Source organism: Orcinus orca, chromosome 13 (genome assembly GCF_937001465.1).
Source record: "Orcinus orca chromosome 13, mOrcOrc1.1, whole genome shotgun sequence".
NCBI lineage: Eukaryota > Metazoa > Chordata > Mammalia > Artiodactyla > Delphinidae > Orcinus > Orcinus orca.
This window is the reverse complement of record NC_064571.1, coordinates 6,624,309-6,645,284: the sequence shown is the minus strand read 5'-3', so window position 1 is coordinate 6,645,284 and position 20,976 is coordinate 6,624,309. Positions and strand designations below refer to the sequence as shown.

The window sequence follows — 20,976 nt, the reverse complement described above, 5'->3', positions numbered from 1 at the left end:
ACGAACCTTCTCCACGGTGGGAGATGCCCAGGATTCACACTCTGTCGCTGACTCCCTACATCAGGGGGCCCACAGAGGAGGAAGATGTGTGATGTCTGGCCAGGTCAGTGGGGGGGTTGGTTTGTTTTCTCCACGTTATTTTGTTTGTGTTACTTTGAATCTGAAGGCACTGAAACAAGGTGGCAGAGCTTCCAGCTAGCCACAGGCCCCGTCACATCCAACTGTGTGACTGTTTCAGACAATTACTGGGTCTTCTTGGTCCTTAAAGGTATTTGAGTTTGTGAACCCTGTGCTAAATAATTATATTTACATATTTATATAAATATAAGTAATTCTCTCTTAGCATCACATAATATCTTAAGAGCACATTCACATACCATGTTTCACTTGCTCATTTTCCTGTTTCCTGATTAGAAAACTAAGCTTAAACAAAAATTGAGTGATGATGTTCACAAGGTCAGGACCTAAAATTTGAACGTGTCATGTAAGAAATAACATTACGTGGGAATTTCTTAAGCAAGTTTCAAGGTAAAGTTCTTTAGATAACCATCACGTAAAAGTTTCTGAACTTGAGTACTCAGGTAGGCGTATTTTGAAATCTGATCATCACTTAAAGGACAGTCATCAAGAGTATGAACAGAAAGGAAGCTTCCATATTTCCACTGGGAAGTCATGTACCTTCATTTTTCTCACCAGTATTCATGAGCTTCTAATAATAAAGAATAAACAGAAAATTTGTTTTTTTAAAAATCATTCAACAAAATACTAGCAAAATGAATCCAGCAATGTACAAAAGAATTATACACCATAACCAAGTGAGATATTCTGGGAATGCAAGGTTGGTTCAACATACAAAAACCAGCCAATGCAATAAATCACATTAACAGAATAAAGGACAAAATTCACAGGATCAGCTCAATAGATGCAGAAAAAGCCTCTGACAAAACCAAACACTATTTCATGCTACTAACACTCAGCAAACTAGGAATAGAAAGGAACTTCCTCAACCTGACAAAAGGCATCTATGAAAACCCACAGACAACATCATACTTAATAGTGTATGACTGAAAGCTTTCCCCCTTAAGATTGGGAACAAGTCAAGGATATCCACTCTCACCACTGCTATTCAACATTGTACTGGGGCTTCCAACAGACCGATCAAGCAAGAAAAAGAAATAAAAGGCATCCAGATTGGAAAGGAAAAAGCAAAACTATCTCTATTTGCAGGTGAGCTGATCTTGCATATACAAACTCTGAAGGAACACACACACACATGTACACACCACTACACAACTATTAGCACGAATGAATACATTCAGCAAGGTTGCAGGAAAAATATCAACATACAAAAAAAATAATAAAGAAAAAATATCAGTGATCCATGTTTCCATCACTAAATAATTTTTAGCAACCAAAAAGGTTGCTCTTTTATTTTCATTAATCTCAGCCTGAGATGTAGACATATAAAATTCAGGATTTACTTTGGCTTTTTAAACGATCTATGATACTTAAGAGAAATGTTTCCTGGTATACACACATTTCTAGAAAATGTGAAGGGATAGATACTTTTGCTCATATAGCCAAGAAGGTTAAGCGATGAGAATTAGAAAAGATTTTGAAGCAACAAAAGATCCTGTGCTAGGCCCGCTGAAGAGCACTAATGTGCTCAAGTTTTAATTCTCTTCTAATGGGTCTTCTTCAAAGTACTACATAGCAGTTGTCATCTGTTCAAAATATTGCATCTTGATGCTCATACAAAGTAATGACTACATTTCCACTTATTAAGTTCATATTTTCACTTTGGCCCAGTCTCCCAGAGATTTTAAATACTATTAAGCACTTCACAATATTGGTGTGGACTTTCTTTCTTTCTTCAATTTCATTAGAATTAACATAGAAGGGGTAATCGTATTCTAATAATATTGAGCATGCTCCTTACGTAACATAAACCAAACACACACAGAAAGGAAAACTGTCCTATGTTTCAGAAAGTTCTTTTCTGAAGATTTGAATACAGACCCTGCCTACTCTAAAATCTGTGAGGAATAAAGTGGGCTCGGGGTAAGACCAAGCTCTGAGAGGTCCTGCTAAGTTCCAGGAAATTCCTTTCACACCGTCTACCTTAGGACCTCAATAAACACACATTCATTAATTCACATCAATGGTTAATTATCGTTCCCTATGTATGTGTAGGTTCACTCATCTTCTTTTGTTACTTAAATTTTTTTTAAACATCAAAACCAGGCTCAAGTTATACGTACGGCTTCAGTTAAAGAAAACATTACTGAGACTTTTTTTTCTGTAAAGCAGATAGTTTATTGCCTGATTCCCTTCCAATGTATATGGATTTTGCCCCTCATTTACAATTTGCTTCTAATCAGTGATAAGCAAAGTCAAGTTATTAATTTAAGAATCAGGACATAATAACTGAATAATAGTATTCTTTTATACATGGCGAAGGCAAATTATTTACAGATGAAATGTTAAATAAACACATACTTTCAAAAACAATTGCTCTAATCTTGTAAGCCTATCACACAGAAGCTTTGGTCCTTTGGCTGAAAACATTTCACCAAGGTTCTTCATCTGTCCCTTTTTTTGCAGTGAAAATTCAAGAGGTGATAAATTCCGGTAAAAATAAAACCACCGGCCAAAAGACAGAAATCTTCTATAATATATATTATAAAAGAATATGCGACCAGACAGTTCTGCAAGCTCTTTTTTTGAATCTTGTTATTTTTCTTTAACCTAAAAACACTGATTAAATGCATATATATATATACACACACACACACACACACACACACACACACATGTTAAGTACACAGCAGACTGTATCATCGTTTTCCATTTTTCATTGCCCTCCCTTTAAGAGGATACGCATCCCTGCTGGTTGGCATGTGACTTGCAGTACTGCTTTGGAAAAGAAGGATAGTTTCCCTCCCTACTAATATAAGTCTTGAGCTTATGACTTATTAAGCCAGTGAAATGGGAACCATATGACGTATGCCACACCCAGCAAAAGCTCTTTTGTCCCCTCCACCAAGAGGACGGCATATTTCAAAATAGTGCACTCTGTCAGCCTGGGTCTGACAATGAAAAAGACACTAGAGCACAGCTGACCTTCAACTGCCACATAACATGGACAACTACACTTTGCAACTGTAAGCCACTGAGATCTGGGGGGTGTTTTGTTACTACAGCATCACCTGACAAAAGCTGGCTATTACAAACTGCAACCATAACGTTTAACCCACTTTGCCATTTTAACTTATCTGTAGGTAGATAAACCTAACAGATGTCATAAACAACCCCTAGGGGAGGCTGATTTCACATTTCAGTATGAAAGAAATATGTGATGACTCAGCTCCAGGTTTGCCAGAATCAAGCAATTCGATGCAAAGCTATCCTATGTTCTGTATCAGCAATTAATGCATAGATGAGAGAAGAAGGGAATCAAGAGAACAGAAAGCAGCCAAATCAGAAGTCTATAAAAACGATAACTACATGACGTAGGGTCACTGTACCAAGACCACAAGGAGCTGTCATCCCACTGGAGAATCTGGGGTCATTCTATGTCCAGAGACTGGGGAGCAAGCATATGGGTATGGACCAAAGTACAGATATGAGGTCAAGGTATAGTCATCCATCTGAAATAATATAATGACCTCGGTTTGGTTCTGACAGAAAAGAATGAATAGAAAGTTTGCCATTTGGGCTATCAAAACTCATTACTCCTAAGTCCACCTAAACTGAACAATAATATAATTGCTTCACCAATTCTGAAGTTCTGGTTTTAACTGTTTTCTATTTTAATTAAAATACACATAATAAATTTTAAAAATAGGTAATTCTTCACAGCTACAATGCACAGGTCTCATTATATTAGCCCTGTGGAGTCACAAGAAGGAATCCTTGCTCTCAAGAGAAGAAAGTATTAGAGACCATCTTCTATACCTGTGTTCTGCAGTCATTAAATAAACACAAGCCCACACCTTTGGGGGAAAAAAGATATCAGCTAAAAAACTTTTTTTAAAAGATACAAACTGAAACACTGACTCATAAATGCTTTTAAATATCTTTTCAGCCACAGAATGGATACGGTCATTGAATACAACTGCTAATCAAAACATTAAGTAAGCATGAGAAGGGAAAAAAGAATTAATAAAGTTACCGCTTTTTGAGGACCTACTATGTGCTGGGCTATTTATGCATATTATCTCATTTAATCTGCATAGCAAGTCAGTGGCACAGGCATTATTACCTCCATTTTATACATGAAGAAACTGAGGTTAGGAAACTGAGAGAGGTTAGGTTACTAGTCTGAGGTAGCACACCTAGTATGTGGCAGTCAGGACCCATTGCATGCTGGCTCCAAACCCCCTGCCCTTCCCGGTATCAAATGGCATCGTTCTAGAATTTCGTCAGCCAGGCAGATTTTTCTCCTTAACATTTAAATTGTCTTATTCAAGGATTTTTAAAGAAGACATTTAAAGTTATTTTTGTCATCTGTTTCAACATGTCACAATTCCTTAAGCCAAGAATCTATTACTGTTACTTCACCCAAATATCTCGTGACACAAATTAAGCCTCTTTACTCCTTCCATGTCATCAAAGTAACACTTCTTATAGAAGTAGTCACATACCTAGAAGAGACAGTTTGTCTTTATGTAGAAACTAAGAAGAAACTGCAAGAAAATCTGCATGAAAAAGAATCACCTCGCAAACAGTTTCAGATTATTTCCATACGGTAGTTTTACTAATTTGAGTGCTGCACCATCATTATTGTGATTCATAAAGTTACATTTAGGTGTTGGGGTCGATTGGACCAGCGGTGGTGAACAGTCGCAACCATTTTCTTCATCCATAAAACTTGTCAAATTAGTGGTTTTATGAGTATACAAAATTTTTATACATTTGAAATACTGACAAAAAGAGCAGTACCTAAAATGACAGTGAATTGCAGACAATCCTTGCACAGGAAAGCCTGTTCGATTAGAATTCCACTAGTCTGAAATACACAATAACTTGGACCCAGTGTATTATTCATTCAGGATTAAAAAGCTGACAGTAAACATTGTACCCATTGCACCTGTTGGAGACCACACACACATATATGCATATATGTATAAATCACAAATATTTTAAGATTGGAAAGGACCTCAGAACCCATGCCCTATAATTCTGCTACTGAGAGACACCAAGATACTTCTGATAGGATGGTGGCCACAGGGAAGGACTCTTGAGCCAGACCGCCTGCGCTAAAACCTCAGCTCTGCCGCACTGGCTGTGGGACTTTGGGCAAGGTACTCTATGCCTTTGTTTCCTTCTCTATAAAATGGGGAATAACAGAACCCGCCTCACAGGTTACGAAGATTAAATGAGATGTAGTTCATGTAAAGGGCTCGCTACACTTTGTGATATGTAAGAAACACTAAGAAACTCTGAGGCCAGATGGGCTGAGTGCCCGTCTAAGGAGATCCTGCCATTAAATGTCAGAGCAACATCCTGGGGCACCTGACTCTGTCAGTCTTGTGTGTTTGAAAACGTTTTTAAAAATCCATTTTTAACAGTCCACAATGAGAAAAGTCCACTAATTTTTTCCTGACAATGTAGCCTCATCCAATTCCTTCTGAATCAAAATTACTTCTAAGAACACTCCGATTAAATTACAGACAGAGAATCTGACACAGGTTTACGCTAACTTAGTCAGTTTTTCAAAAATACCTATGAAACACTTATAATTTACTGTTTTGAGTCTAATATTTGATACCATCCTCTTCTCAGTGGTTCCATTCTCTGAAACTCCCATTTCTTATAGGGATTTTTTAAGTCTCCGCTGCCCCCCCCGCCCCCGTTTGGACATCTGGAACCACCTTGCGTTCTTCCTCTCCTCCCCGGCCGGCCGGCCCCTGCCCTTCTCTGAGACCTTCCTCCCTGCGCTCACCCCCTCCCTCCCTCCCCTCCGCAGCGAGAGAATTCAGTCTCTTTCACTCCCACTGCCCTCCTCAAGGAGAGTGCTCTAAAGCAGCTGACCATGGTGGGGAGTGGGTGAGGAAGGACAGACTGGGAGTCTGGGGTCAGCAGATGCAAACCAGTACATACACAGTGGGGAAAAAAGGAGGTCTTACTGCAGAGCCCAGACAACTATATTCAACATGTAATAAACCAGAAGGAAAAAGTATATATATACATACACACACACACACACACACACACACATCTATATGTGTATATATATACATATATATACACACATATGTATTGATATAACTGAATCCCTTTGCTGTACAGCAGGAATTAGCACAACACTGGAAATCAACTATACTTCAATAAAATAAAAAATAAAGCAGTCGACTGTGGACCCCTCTCTTCTGGCCCCCACCTCTCTGCACGGGCTGCCTTCCCTCCCACTGCCCCTGTGGGTCCTCAGCCCACGTGCTCCCTCCTCACTCTTACTGGATCATCTTGTCCGATCTCATGGCTGTCACTGTGTATGCTGACAACTCCCAAATCTTTATTTCTGTCCTCTCCTTCTTCCTAAAGGTCACTACCATACAGCAAACTTCCTGCAGGCAACTCGACCTGCACGGCCCACAGGCGTTCCAAATGGAACCCTGTAAAATCGAAACACTCCATCCTTCCCCAGTCAGCTCGCCCCTCCTCCTATACTCCCTACCTCATCACACAACCTCAACAGCCTGGAAGCATCTTTGGCCCCTCACCCTCCCTCATTCCCCCAACCAGTCAGCAAGTTTTCCGGTGTCATCTCCTACACCAGGGGTTCCCAAGCCCCGGCCGCAGACCCCTGTTAGGAATCCGGCCGCACAGCAGGAGGTGAGCAGCGGGCTAGCGAGCAAAACTGCATCTGTATTTACAGCCGCTCCCCATCGCTCGCGTTACCGCCTGAGCTCCGCCTCCTGTCAGCATTACGGTGAGTTGTATACTTATTTCATTATATGCTACAATGTAACAGTAATAGAAATAAAGTGCACAGTAAATGTAATGCGCTTGAATCATCCCGAAACCATCACCCCCTCCCCGGTCCGTGAAAAAACTGTCTTCCATGAAACCGGTCCCTGGTGCCCAAAAGGTTGGGGTCCGCTGCCCTACACACTTCTCTAGTCATCCCCTTCCCTCCATCCTCCCTGCCTGACCTGATCCTCCAGACGTGGCCCATCACAGCCACCAGACTCACCCATGTCAAATGCCTTCCAGAAATAATAAAATGCAAGTGTGACCATTTTGTTCCCCTGTTCAAACGGCAGGCCATCACCTAAGGGAAAGTGTCCAGGCTCCTCGGAATGCCACGCAAGGCCCTCCACACTCCAAACGCCTGTCCTGCTGCTGCCTACCTGGAATGCTTCAGACCCACAACCTGCCTGAATTTGTCGCTGCTACCATCGCGACATGCTATTTTGCACCTCTTTGCCCTTGCTTACATTGTTGCACCTGGCACACACCCTGCTCCCCGACTCCTAGCCTAACTCCTGCTCACCCTTGAAAACTCAAATCGAATGTCACGTTCCCCAGGAAATCTTCCCTAAAACTCCACAATGGACAGGGTATCCTTTTATGCACTCCGCAGGATTCCCTATTAGAGCAGGTAAAAAACCTACTGAGATTATTTGAAAGAATCTGTCTGAGGCTTACATACACAGACACCGAGGGCTAAAAATGTGGCATTTACTTCTGTGTCTGGCTTAATAAGTAGTTGCTCATCTCAACCCAGAAACCTATAAATCTAGAAAAGGAGGGGTATGAAGAGCAGCTTAAGGCATCCATACTGTGTCACATTATTGTATGTAATATTTCAGGACACTAAAATATTATTTTTGTCCTGCCGAGGGGTAACAGTAAAGAACTGAAATTAACTTACGTAACTAATTTTCTACCTAAATATTAGAAACGGAAATACCATACTCCCTCCCTTTTTCGGTGATAAATATTTAATTTCCATACTCAACTTGTTAACTCAGCCTTGGCGTTTTGATTCAAGTTGCAGCGGTTGGGGGGAGGGCCAGGTGGTAGGTAAAATTCACCGCTTTCCCAGAAGATACTTTTCTCAGGTATCACCGAGAATAAGTTTACATACTTTTTATATATATTATATAAATTATTATAATATTAAATATATTATCTATAAGTAATTATTCTATATATATAAGTATAGATATACACGTATGCTTTTCTCAGGTATCAATGAGAATAATAAGTTTAATACTCTATTTATCGAAAAACAAACACACACTCTAAAGGAAAGTCATCCCAAAGATTTAGTTCTCAGAAGCCAAGCCATATTCTAGGGAAGGACCTATCTTTAGTGGAAAAAACACAAATGGGAGAGTCCACGTGGTCCCAGCTGAGCAGCCCCCTCCAGCACACGGACAGTTCTTCTGAGAAGGACTCAGCCCTGCAAGCAACACCTGTGCTGAGCTCCAAATATCACGAGCAGCAGATGATCGGGGCGCTCAGGAATAGCATGGGCCTTCCTGCCTCACCCCAACCTGAGCCCAAACAACGGGAGCCAGGTGAAGGCTTCAGCCTGGACTTACACAGCCAGCCTTCCAACTGGTACACCGGGGTAATACAGTAAATCATTGGACCTTCCACCAAAGAGGGAAGGCTGCTGCATTCGGATGTTAGCTGAAGTAGTGTGCTCTCCCCATCAGCAGTACGCTGATGCTGCAGCCTGCCTCCTCAGGATGACAGGCAGCTTAACACAGTTCGTTCCGCGTGTCTCTAAAGCTAACCCTCTCATCCAGGGAATCCTCATCTCCACCACGGCTATGGACCAGGAGAGCGGCAAAACAGCACGTTTCAGAATGTGGAGGGACCAACCCATTCCGGACCCAGAGCCTCTATTTCAGTGAACTGCAGAGTCCATGGCCAGTGGAGACACCTGCCCCTCAGCCTGGAAAGCCCTCAACCTCCAACAGCGCTTTCCTCCTCGGCAACTCTGAGAAATGACACCAAAGGGCTCCCTGCCGTGGAGTATGGCTGGTATGAAAGGGAGCTAGCTGGGCCATGTTGACAGCCTATCTCCTCAGTCAAGCCCCAATTCTGAATAACAAAGTTCAGAATTTAGCTGACGGCCAGCAGTTGCTCTTTTGTTCTGAAGGAACTCTTGGGTGTGCCTTCTTACTACCCAACAGAAAACCACTAACTCTGAGAGACCCCTTTGGGGGGAAGTTGTGCAAATCACCTGACTATTCCGTTATCTGTATCATTACTGAGGGTCAATAAACAGTGTTTTCTCCAGTGTGAGAGAAAATACATTAATTTGATGACACTGACACCAGTACAAACCAAAGCAATAACCAAACACATGCTTTCCTTACAATGGGTCTGATCTATCTCCATGCTTGAGGTCAAGAGTTTCCCTCTCACCTGTTCCCAGTCAGAAAGTTACATGGAATGCAACATCGCCTATTTCACGAAATGGTTAAACACAATTAGTCAGATAACATAATGGATTATGAGGTAGAAGGCAATATCACAGCCACTAAAAGCACAAATGCAAAGTATTGCACCAAACAGGCTAAAAACCTATTGCGAACACTTCCTCTGTGGGTTCACATGTGCCCTGCGGCTGCAAGATTTAAAGGAGTCACTATCGTTCCTTAAGAGTCAGCTCTGTTTTCCCAATCTGAAATGGTCACAACTGTGTAAGCCCAACCTATCTTGCTCTTAGCAGCCACAGTCTTCCATGCCTATCTCAGAGAATGGAAATGTGTGTGCGCTCGAGCGCGTGCGCGCACACACCCCCCCCATTAAGAAGATAAAGTAAATAAACTTCCCGCCAATCTCACAGCACAAAGTCAACCGCGCTGTATTTACTCACATAATCAGTCCCATCTGCACTTATTCTTCTAATGAAGTAGGAATGGAAATTAACCATGGAAACTGCAGCTAAGTCTGACCACCTGAGGGACTCGGGGCACTCCGTGGTGGGGAAGAGGGAGAGGTGGCCGGCAGTGCTGGGAGAGAAGGTCCCCATCGGAGGCTCTGAGCCCCCCATGGGTTCCACCAGGAGCTGAGCTGCAATTTCTTTTAGGACACTGGGAAAGTTGCAATTTGCAGCTACGGCCACAGGGTAGTGCAGTAATTCTGCAAAATAGTTACCCCCCTCTCCCACCACTGCCACCTCCCTGCCCCACCCTACCCCCAGTTCCCTGCCAAAGAGAACGGGGACATTTGGTCTGAGTCCTGGGCACCTACAGGAGTGCTTGTGAGATTCCCGACAAATCCAGAGTGTTTCCAAGACTCTGAATCCAGTTACTCTCGGCACTGGCTCCTGAAGGAGGACTCCATCTCTGAAGGGCTGACAAGAACTGTAAAGCTATAAAAAGTGATTAGCCTATTTATTACAAACTTTGTTTACTTAGGTTTTTATGTTTATTTCCCACTATATCCCCACTAGGATACAATTAACCACCCCCTCACTCATCAAAATTGTATTAGAAAGACTCACGAAAATAAAATAAATGCTGCATCGAAATGTAACCTCCTGGCACTGTGGAATTATCATGTTATTATACAAAGCCTCCTCAAAATAAAAAGAAGAAGATGAGGAATTTTTAAAGAGCTTCTTTTCAAAGGAATTTTTATCCTTTTAATTCTTGCTACTCAAGGTTTTGTCTATGGACCAGCAGTTATACCTGGGAGCTGGTTAAAAATGCAGAATCATAGCCCTACCCTGGACCTATTAAATCAGAATCTCTATCTTATCAAGATCCCTAAGTTACCTGGATGCACGTTAAAGTTTGAGAAACGCTGGCCTGAGTGCTAGGTAAGCATATGGACCTTTATTTTCAAAACTGTTTTCTAAGCCCTAAGTCTTTTCTTCCTCTCAAGATACATTTTAAAGAAAAACAAATATATTTTGACATTTGAAAACAAAACAGACAGATTATTTCCCAGAATTGGTGATGATCCACTAGAGTAAAGCCTTTTTCTATCTAAACTGCCAGGTAACTAATTAACATTTCAATGAACATTGACGGAAAATTTGGTCTGTCACCTCATAACTCAGGTAAAAAGTGCAGGTACGACACGAAAAATTTAACTAAGACTAACAGACTCGTATTGCAGCACTCCAGAGGATTTTTGGAAACTAATTTCCTGTCATAAAAGAAAAAAAATTATTTCAGCTCAAGTTAAGCATGTAACTCTAAACTGAGTTGCTATGATAGCGTGGTCTCCAAATTACAGTCACTGTTGTTTACCTCGGCTAACAAGGAGCCTCCTGAGAAGAAATTACGTGAAGAAGCCTAAGTACCCTCCCACGCCTTTCTCCACATGTGAGTGGAGAAATTGCAGAGGGGAAAATACACAAGTGAATACAATTAATGACTCTGGCTCTCTTTGATTCCTGCTCCCCTGTGATGGGGATGATCATAGACTCCTGAAGCTGGAAGGACTCAGGGATAACTTCTTGCTGCTGGCCCACTTACTCTGGAAAGCTCTTTCTACGAAGTCCCTGGCAGGGGGTCTACAGCCTCTACGGACAGGTCATTGTTACCCTCTGAGACAGCCTTGTCACACCGCTGTTAGATAACCTCACACCCACTGACTTACTTATATCCTTGGGCAACCCAGCAAAACACCTGGAAACACTCGGGGGCCTCTGTCACATCCCCAGGTGTTAGTTTCCATAGACTAAACCCATTAAGTTTCTTGGATAGTGTGGTATCCTCTCATCCTGGTATAACTGTGTTATTTTGTTTCTGTTGAAGCTAAATTATGATTAGCCTGACATAATTTAATGAGACCCACAGAGCCAAATGAAGTCATTTGATGCAATGGGTGGTAATTCAATACATTCTTGGTGAAACATCAACGATTATGTAATGGTTAATATATCTACATTTGTTACTAGTACAACCATAAGTAAGGACACATCTGTCTTCTCGACTATGACGTACAACTAAGAAAAACTACCAGCCTCTACTCAAAAATGTCCCTGGGTCCCATTACCAGGAACAGAACTCAGCACCAGATGGATGACCTGACCCAACGTGACCTTTCTGCATCCTTCCTTGTTTATGATAAAGAGACGTTCTGAAGGAAGCAAAGGGTATAAAAGAACTGCATTTAGCATTCACAAAGCCATGGACACTTTTATTACTTAACATCACAACCTTATGAGGTAGGCCAGTATAAGTGCTGTTGTTTTATAAGTGATGAAGCCAAGACTGAGAATAGGAAATGAGAGAGATGGTGAGCTGCCCAGGGCCAAACAGAAAGGGAGACTGCAGCCAACTGAATTCAGAAACCTCAATTAAATTCCCAAACAAAAGAGAACAGGCAACACTGAAAATAAGTTTTATGGATTTCACTTTGAAACAAAACAAGGAAACGTTATGTTACCACTAAATGATATTTAAAATCGTCTTTTATGTCCTTGATTTTGCCCCCAAGGCTTTATTCCCAAAATAAAGAAAATTTAAACAGGCAAACTTATTCCAGGTTGAAAATTCCATTTACACAGGAAAAAAAAATCTTGCATTTCATTTTCAGAGATTTTTTTTCTTAATTTGACTGTTACTTTAACCAATATTATGCCAAAGGGCCTTGTTCAAGTTGCTAAATTTAAAGTGGCATAGATTAGACCCATTCTGGTTCACAGGGACATTCTCCCGAAATAGATTTTCAGCATTTTATAAGCCTCCTACATTTTCACAAAAGAGACTCTGGAACACAGGAAAGAATTATTTCCCCACACACAATACTCATGTTCATCGTCATCAAAAGGCACTTGGTTAAAACTCATCTGCACAGCCAGCGCGCATCCTCCCTGTTATATCCTGACACCGAGCTTGAGAGCTTGAGCCCTCAACCTCGATGACCTGAATTAACAAATCCCTCGCCAGCTTTTTCCAAAACACACCACCCACGGTACCACAAGTGGAGGCACGCCTCAGCTCCCGGCCTCCAGCACTTCACTGCTTCCCATCCACACCTCCTTACCTCCTCCACGATGGCCATCAGCCCCTTCACGGAGGCAGCCCTCCCGCCCTGGCCCTGGAAGCCACTCTGCCGGAAACACTCTCATCCCTGCACCTGGGGAAGCCCTTTGCCACGCGGTGGGCGTGTTCTGGGGCTCTCGGCCAATGATGGCCACCGCAGCCAACCAGTCCACCACTTCGGGCCAGTGAGAACGAGCGGGGCCAACGGGGCTAGACCTATGGGCTCCAGGACGCCCGGGGCTCAGGCCACGCCCAGTGAAGGTGATGGGCCCCAGGTGCGTCTCTCCTAAGCTCCGTGTTCTGGCAAACTACTTTCACCCCTACGGGCTGATGAAAGGGATAGGGGTAGGCCTTCAAATGTTTGCTTTGTTGGGGATGGAGGGAAGGGCTAATAAGGGTCAAGAATAGGGATCCGGGCAGTTGTCTGACTCTACCCCGGGGAGCCTAAGGAGGCCTGGAAGAAGGCGACTGACTTGAAGAGAACCAAGTGGGTCAGCAGGCACTACTGGAGACGAAGTTGTTAGTGTCTCCACCTGGCTCCCCTTACCCCCACAGGAGTGCCGTACATCTTCCCCCTGAGTTAGTTAATAACTTCATCTTCACCCAACGAGCTCCACGCTTTATTTCCTCCTTATTTCTAGCCAGGGCCTTCGCTCCACATGGACTTTCCTCCTTTTTATTTTCTCTTTCTGAAAGTCCACTTCTCCAAGAGGCGTTTCACAGACCTCTCAGCCCTAAAGGTCTCTTCCCCTCCCAACAGGATGCGCCCTCCTCCCCCTCAAATGGGCAGCGTCAGCTTTGTACAGCAGATATGGATGCGGACGGCTTATTCTCCTACAAGTTACTCGCAAACGCTCTGTTTCCTATGCGTCGCTACAGTTTCTTTTTTCCCCTAAACTACAGGTTTCAATCCATGGATGGGGAATTTTTAAAAAAATAGAATAGAAAATATCAAAGTACACCTCCCATAATACGGGTAAGTGTTATTTCATGACACTTGTTTCAGTTATGAGTCTGTGTGCACACAAATGATGTGGTGGGTTGCAATTTAAACATACTGGTTACTGTGAGTCATAGTATAAAACGTTCGAAAGCTACCGCTCTCTGGTACCTAACCTAGAGGGATGCCTAACGCTCTATGAATGCTTACTGAATTGAACAAATTGGTGAGTATGATACAATCCACTTATTACAACTTCAAAGGTTCCACTTTGAAAGAATATAAAGTATAATGTCTCCTGGAACAAAAGTAAATGGATTCTGGGCTATGTGAAGCTATGGGGCGATGGGGCGGGGGAGTAGTAGAGAGGGATCTGAATATTTACTATTTTATTTCAACAGACTTTCTCCCCAGTAACTAACATGTGTCTGTATTTAAGGGAGATTAAAAACAATTTTGACCAAGTTCACCGTGGAAAGCTTTTCTCATTCACTGAAACCACCTCATGATTACAAAGTTCTGCATCTTTAAAATATTTGGTATAGGTAATTCCACCATGATTCATAAAAGGATCTTTCAGAGACACCATGAAAGCCTTTGTTCCAGTTCTTTCTTTGCCCAAAGATGCCGCTATGTCCTCTCAATACCCCACCCCCACCGTCTGTAAAAATCCCATTCATCTTCCAAGGCTTAGTTCAAAGGCCACCTTTTCCACGGAAGCCTTTTTTTTTTTTTAAACTCGATTTTTCCTCTTTCCCTCCTCCACCACCCACCCCAGTCCCAAATATGGTCCTTTTCACTTCTGAATCACCAGTGCTGAAACGTTTTTATACTTGTGTACTTGTCTTATCCCCACTAGACAATAACACGCACAGCCCATGGTTTACTCTTCTCTGTATCCGCTGTGGCAACCAGCATGAGGTCTTGTATTTAAGAGATGATCAATAAAATTTGTTAAGTGAATAAATGAAAGCAACTGTTACCCTGTTCAAAGGGATGGTCATTATTTTAAAGGCCCTGAGGAAGGGCGCACATGCCCAGCAGCTGATCAAAAGCTGGTGGAGAACAGAAAGAGCAGCCAAGGGGATGGAGGAGGAGTTTGAGAAGGGGTCCTGCTCCTCTGGTCACCCGCCCACGTAAACTTACTGAATCCCCAGCTCTTCAGGGATTCGGCTCTACTGAATGAAACTAGGGAGCCGGGTATAGAATGAATGCCTCCACCTTGTTCCAAATTCTTCATTCGTACTTCAAACCAGAAATGGGAAGTGGAATTAGAGGTGGGAATTAGGGCAACCCTTCTCAATTTTAAGGCGTGGCTGAAAAGAAAAGTTGAAACAGCCACCTGGATAATTCCGGCTCAAAATCTCCCCCTCCACCTTGAAAAATAAGTATGGGAGTTTCTGGAGGGCAAGGAAGGAGGGGTAAGGGTGTGCAAGGAAGCAGAGGAGATCAAATTCAATACTACTGAGCTTTTCTCTTCGTGTTGTCTATACAGTCATTTGGGGACACTTCCAGTGACCACTAGACTAAGCTAGCTCAGATTCAAAGCCACAGTCACAACTAACAAACTGCAATTTGTTTTTTTGGAAAACGATGCCCACCAATGAGAAAAAATTGTTTGTTAAAATACCATTTTCCTTTGCCATTCATCTGTACCTTCCCCCCCCCAAAAAGAAAAGTGTTCTTCTAAAAGGGATTAAAGAAAGAAGTTTTTAGTAGTCTCTATTTTAAATTTATATACATTTTAGAAGTTAATTCAAGTAGGGCAGCAGATGTAATTTCCTAAATCATGGTATTGTTTCCAAATCTTTAATTTTAAATTAATATAACTAAGGGCTCTGACCTTCTCTTTCTTTTATATTTTAGCAGAACCTTGATTTCCAGTCCATCAAGGTTTTGTTTTGTAATTAATTTCAGAGCTGCGCTCATAAACTGGGAATACATCTGCAATACTATAGAAAATACGCTGGATTTGAAGTCAGAAAACTGAGTTTTGAAATTAATGCTAGGTTCGAATATGGCTTCTCCACTTCTAGATGTGTGACCTTGGGCAGGTCACCTGATCTTCCCCACACTCAATTTCCCAATCTGTAAAATGGGAATAACAATAGTTATTGCTTGTTTCCTAAGGTTGCTGTGAAGATTAAATGAACTAAGACATGTAATGTACTAGAACAGAGTTAAAACATTCTAAAGTACATGCCTTGTACTTAGAACAGAGTCTGGCTAAGTATTTGGTAAATGTTAGTTTAAAAATTCCGCTGTCATTTGTTTTATGGTCTCAGTAAAGTCATTTTGCAGTTCAAAGCCTCCATTTCCTTGTCTGTAAAATGGGACTACTACCACTTACCACTTTTGGGATTGTTATAAGATTCAAATAAGAAAACAATGGATATGAAAATGTTTGACCCACAAAAAGCACTCAAATGTTAGTTATTTGGGGTCACCTATAAGCTTAAAACCAAGCCATAATCTTAAAAACTTATAAAGTCAACCATAAAATTGAGTTAGAAAATACCATCCAAAAACTTCATCCATGACTGAGAAAATGTCCGGGTTAGAAATGCATACTCAAAGAGTTTGGTTTATCTTTAACTGATGAGACATATATAAGCTCTTAGAAGATGTAAATCCTACATCTGCAAACTAGAAACACTCCCTCAGTCAAGCCAAACTGTCCTATTATATTGTAAGCAAGAAATCCTGCACAGTTTCATAAGCCAAAGACAAACTGATGGATTGATCAAAATCTGACTGCATGTACAGTAGCTTCTTAAAAATGCTTTTTTTAATTTTTTTAAATAACAAAAGTACTGTAGCTAATGTAAATTTCAAGTCAATTCAACAGGCGTTTATTATGTAACTGTGCTCCAGGTAACCCAGCTGGGAACTAAAGATGCAGAGGGAAAGACAGCTCAGGCCTGTGCTGGGAAAGCCACAGATTACGGCTGATAATTTCAAAATATCACTCGTAAAAGTCATGAGCTTCAGTTTTGAGTCAGCAAGCAGACAAGCAGCCTAAAAACCTGCCGAAACAAAAAGTTCTTCCTTTTGACTGAAAATGTGACTTTTAAAAGCAAAAGTCAATTTTAAAGCACAGTTTCTACCTGCAAACCTACTGAATTTGTGCCAGAAACCAACATTTCTAAGTGTAAACCTGTAAAGTAATAGGTATCTGTAAATGAAAGGCTGAAATAACCCCAGCAGCAACAACACAGTAATTAGCGACTTTTATAGAGTAATAACATGTTTCATATTCTTTCTACACTGGCTCTTTGAAGTTTCCAATGTAATGTATAAAAGTTTTATTACATTAGGGCCCATCCTTGTGTATTTTATAGGCACCAGCATTATGCAGAGCAAGCTGTACTTACTCATCCTGGGATCTTTTCATAAGAAACTGCTCGATAATGCACTAGCTTTGTGTCCAGTTTAGTTACTTACACCTGGCTTTAGACAGATCAGTCACTGGAAGCCTGCAGCATGGAAAATATACACATTTCCACATATTGTATACGATCTGTAAATCAAAAGGCAGTTTAGCTTTAAAACTGCACACTGCATATTCATGTGCACACCACTTGCAGTTTTAGACACATGTGAACTCTTTACTGAATTAAAGAAAAACGGGGGGGGGGGTAGAAAAAAAACCAAACCTCAGCTCTACAATAAGCGATTACCAGGGGAAGAACAGAATGCAGTTAATATGCTTGTTCCACAGATGTTCATTCCCGTAAATATTAAACATAACACAAGTTCATCCAGGAATATGCAGGCGGTAATTTTACCACCTGGATAGGGCTGGTTGGAAACATTTAGGAGATTGGGGCGGGGGGGGGTGGACGGGGGGGGGCGGGGGGTGGATAAGAGGGATGTGGAAACAGCCAATGGGATTTTTAACACACCCGCAACTAGAATTAAACTGCTTCCAGCGGCGCTTTACCTACAGTAGCTCCTCAATATGAGAACCCCAAGCCACAGAACCCCGAGGGCTCTTCCACAGCCTCCCGCTCCCCAGGCTGCGAGCTTTGAGCGCGGAATAAAGGGATACACGGGGCGTCGGTGAGCTGGAGCGGGGACAGGAGGAGTGTAACTGTGGCCAGGCGGGGTGTGAAGAAAGGGCTCAAAGGGATTGCGAACCTCGAGGAAATGAGTCTCCCAGGGCCAGGGCCTCAGAATTCCCGCACGGAGAAGCACTCGCCCCCTGCCCTCGGGTTCACTTTCCATCTGGGGTGTTGAGAGACAGAAAGGATGCGGCCGCCAAGACCCGATGCAGACAGGCAGGAGGCTGGAGCATCCTCTAAGGGCACTACGCAGCGGCCACAACTCCAGAGGTTCGCTGGTGTGAACCAGGGGCCCTCGGAGAAGAGGGGGGTCGCGAATGGAGGGAAGGGAGGTGAGAGGGGCCGAGGGGCCGAGGGGTGGATCCCCCGGCATTAGTGACACGTTCTAGAAATCGGTTCCTTTTCTCTTCACGATAGCGCTCTGCCCCCGGCTCCCCAGATCACCGGCCCCCGGGCTGGGGCGGGCAGCACCGCGGGGAGGGGACGGGAAAGGGAGGCGAGAAGACAGGCGGGCGGCCCGGCCACCCCTCGGGGGAGGCGGGAAGGAGCCGGCGCGGCGGCCGCCCCCGACCCACCCCGCCCCCACGGCGGCCGGTCGCCCGAGCCCCCCGCCCAGGTGAGAGCGCGCGGGCCGCCGCGGTCGCCCCCCGCCGCTCGCTCGCTCGCTCGCTGGCTCGCGCCCGCCCGGCCGGCACGGGGACTCACCACAGCGACTCGAGGTCCCATTCCTGGAGCAGGGCTAAGTCGAAGCTGTCCATGGTGGGAGGTGTCAGCGCCGCCGCCGCCGCCGTCGTCGCCGCCGCCGCTGAGGCTCGGGCCGCCCGCGCGCTGCAACGAAAGGCGCCGCTCAACGTGCATCCCGGCCGCTCCGGCGCGGCCGCCGCCCGCCCGCCCGCTGCCCGCTCCCGGCTCGGGGCTCCCGGCGCCCCCCTCCCCGCCTCTGGGCCGGCCGGGCTGCTGGCGGCGGCCGGCGCACTCACCCGCTCGCCGACTCGCGCAGGCACACTCAGCAGAGAGCGGCGAGATCGCCGCCGCCGCCGCCGCCGCCGCCGCCTCGCCCCCCCACCCCCCCGCCCCCGCCCCTCCTCCCGCCCTCGCGGCGGGCCGGCCCGCTGCAGCCGCCGCCGCCGCCGCCGCGTCGCTCCGCGCCCGCCCGCCTTTCTCCTCAGGGAGGCGCGTGTGCGCGGGCGAGGCCGAGACGCGCGCGCGCCGTGAGCCCCGCGCCGCGCCCGCCCCGCGCGCCCCTGCGCTCACCGCGCCGCTCCCCCGGTCCCGGCCGCTCGCAGGCCTCACCGCCCAGCCCGCCGCGACCCCCATGTCCCCCCTCCGCCGACCCTGGCCTCCCGGGGGCGCCCAGCGCGGTCCGGCGAGCGGGGGCGAGGGGCGGCCCAGAGGGCCGGGATGCTGAGCTCGCCCGTCCTGCCGCATCTTCTGCCCCGGCCCCGCCCGGCCTCTCCCGGGTGTACGCACTTCTTGGGGGCCCCGGGCTGCCCCTGAGCGGACGGGTGCCCCCGCGGGCCGGGTGATGAGGCAGCTGCTGACCTGGGTGGGTGCTAGGAGATGCCCCTGCCGCCCGCGGCGCGGAGAGAGTTGGCGATGCAGCCTGCAGCAGCGCCGTAAACAAACCGTTTAAAATATCTGGAGCCAGTAAGTTAAGTGAAATCAAGGGGATCAGGGACGAAACCTCTTCTGACGGGACCTCCAGTTTGGCCTGCAGTGGGGGTCCCCCCCCTCCCGTCCTTCAGCTGGCCGGACCCTGGACACCCACCTCCTTTCTGTTTCTTTCAGGGAAGGGTGACAGGCCTCTGGGGGTAGAATGCAAACTTCCAGCCCTATCTGGAAGTCTAGAGAGCGGCGTATTGTCTGCTAGAAGGATGAAGAGTGTCACTGTGGCTCCTAAAAATTAAGTTCTTATTATGACTACTTCCTTGAGTTTAAAGATCATTTCCCCCTCCCTTGCTTGTGTAAGTGCTGAGCCAAAACCCAGAAACCCCTCTTTTGTCCCTGACTCTCTTCTCCTCTTGGCCACAGCTCTGGGAGCGCGGCTCAGGATACCAAGGACTTCCTGGAGAGAGCAGTACAGGGCAGTGTAATATCCCATCCCTTGCACCCAACCCCAAGTCCCAGGCCTTTCTGGTGCTCTCCCCTTTGTTCATTCTAGGCAGGAAGAACCACTGCCTGGGGCTGCCAGAAATCTAGACCCTTGGGTAGAAGTCACAGGATCCCTCCATCTGGGGCAAGCTTACGAGTTACACTCCTCACCTCCCTGACCTCTGAATGAGGATTAACAAACTAAGTCTGGAGCACATGTAGGAGAAGAAAAGACCAACAAGAATTCTTTCCTATTTGGGGTTGGCTTCCAAAACAGTACCCCCCTTTCTTCCCCCAGCTCTGAAGCAGTCCTTCCCTTATTAGCATCCATAACTAATGTGCAAAAGATAAAACAGTAAATTAAGGCAGAGTTTGACGGAAGGGAATTTGCCTCAACACCGTTTAAGGGAAAGGAGTTGTTATTTTACAAGCTGGCAACTCCCAACCCCTAAAAACTTCCCTCATTAGTTGAAGGTAGTAACAAGGCTACAGAAGAACAAAGGGAATGTTGATACAGGAGAAGGCACAGGTGTGAAGGACTGTCTTCCCAAATCCCAGTCTACGGTGTATTTGGAGAGACTGTGGGGGTGGGGAGGAAATCTGTCTTCTTGACGTCTCCTTAGCATAAGCCTTGTTGTAAATTTCTGCTCCGGCAAAAGTGAGACGGCTGAGGCATCCAGACAGTGTTCCCAGGAGCAAAGGATGGGGGGCGGAGGGTGAAGGAGAGCTAGAGGAACAACCCCTCTGGAAGAACTGCAAGTTCCACTTTCCCAACAAGACATGCATCCTATCCCTGTGCTCAGGGCTGCCGGCCGGGAAGCCTCTCCAGAAAGGAGACCTCCCACCCCTCACAGTGATCTGGCTTTCCTTCCCTTTCCACCACATCTGTTTATACAACGCAGGAAGGCTG

The 20,976-nt window shown here is 45.1% G+C and overlaps 1 protein-coding gene across 15 annotated transcripts in view; it reads right to left on the bottom strand.

The window, feature by feature from the left end:
• AFF3 (ALF transcription elongation factor 3) overlaps positions 1-19,079 on the bottom strand; it is a 561,951-nt gene extending 542,872 nt beyond the window's left edge. For 8 of the 15 annotated variants that reach the window (XM_049696195.1, XM_049696198.1, XM_049696199.1 and 5 more), the window contains exons 1-2: positions 18,956-19,078; positions 18,681-18,803 (exon numbers count right to left, since the gene is read on the bottom strand). In XM_049696195.1, the coding sequence (XP_049552152.1) occupies positions 18,681-18,733 (53 nt within the window). In that variant the 5' untranslated portion in view covers positions 18,734-18,803; positions 18,956-19,078. Of the gene's footprint in view, positions 1-18,680; positions 18,804-18,955 lie in introns of all 15 variants that reach the window. The other 7 variants (XM_049696189.1, XM_049696192.1, XM_049696190.1 and 4 more) reach the window with 1 other exon arrangement.
• Between the last annotated feature and the right edge of the window lie 1,897 nt (positions 19,080-20,976).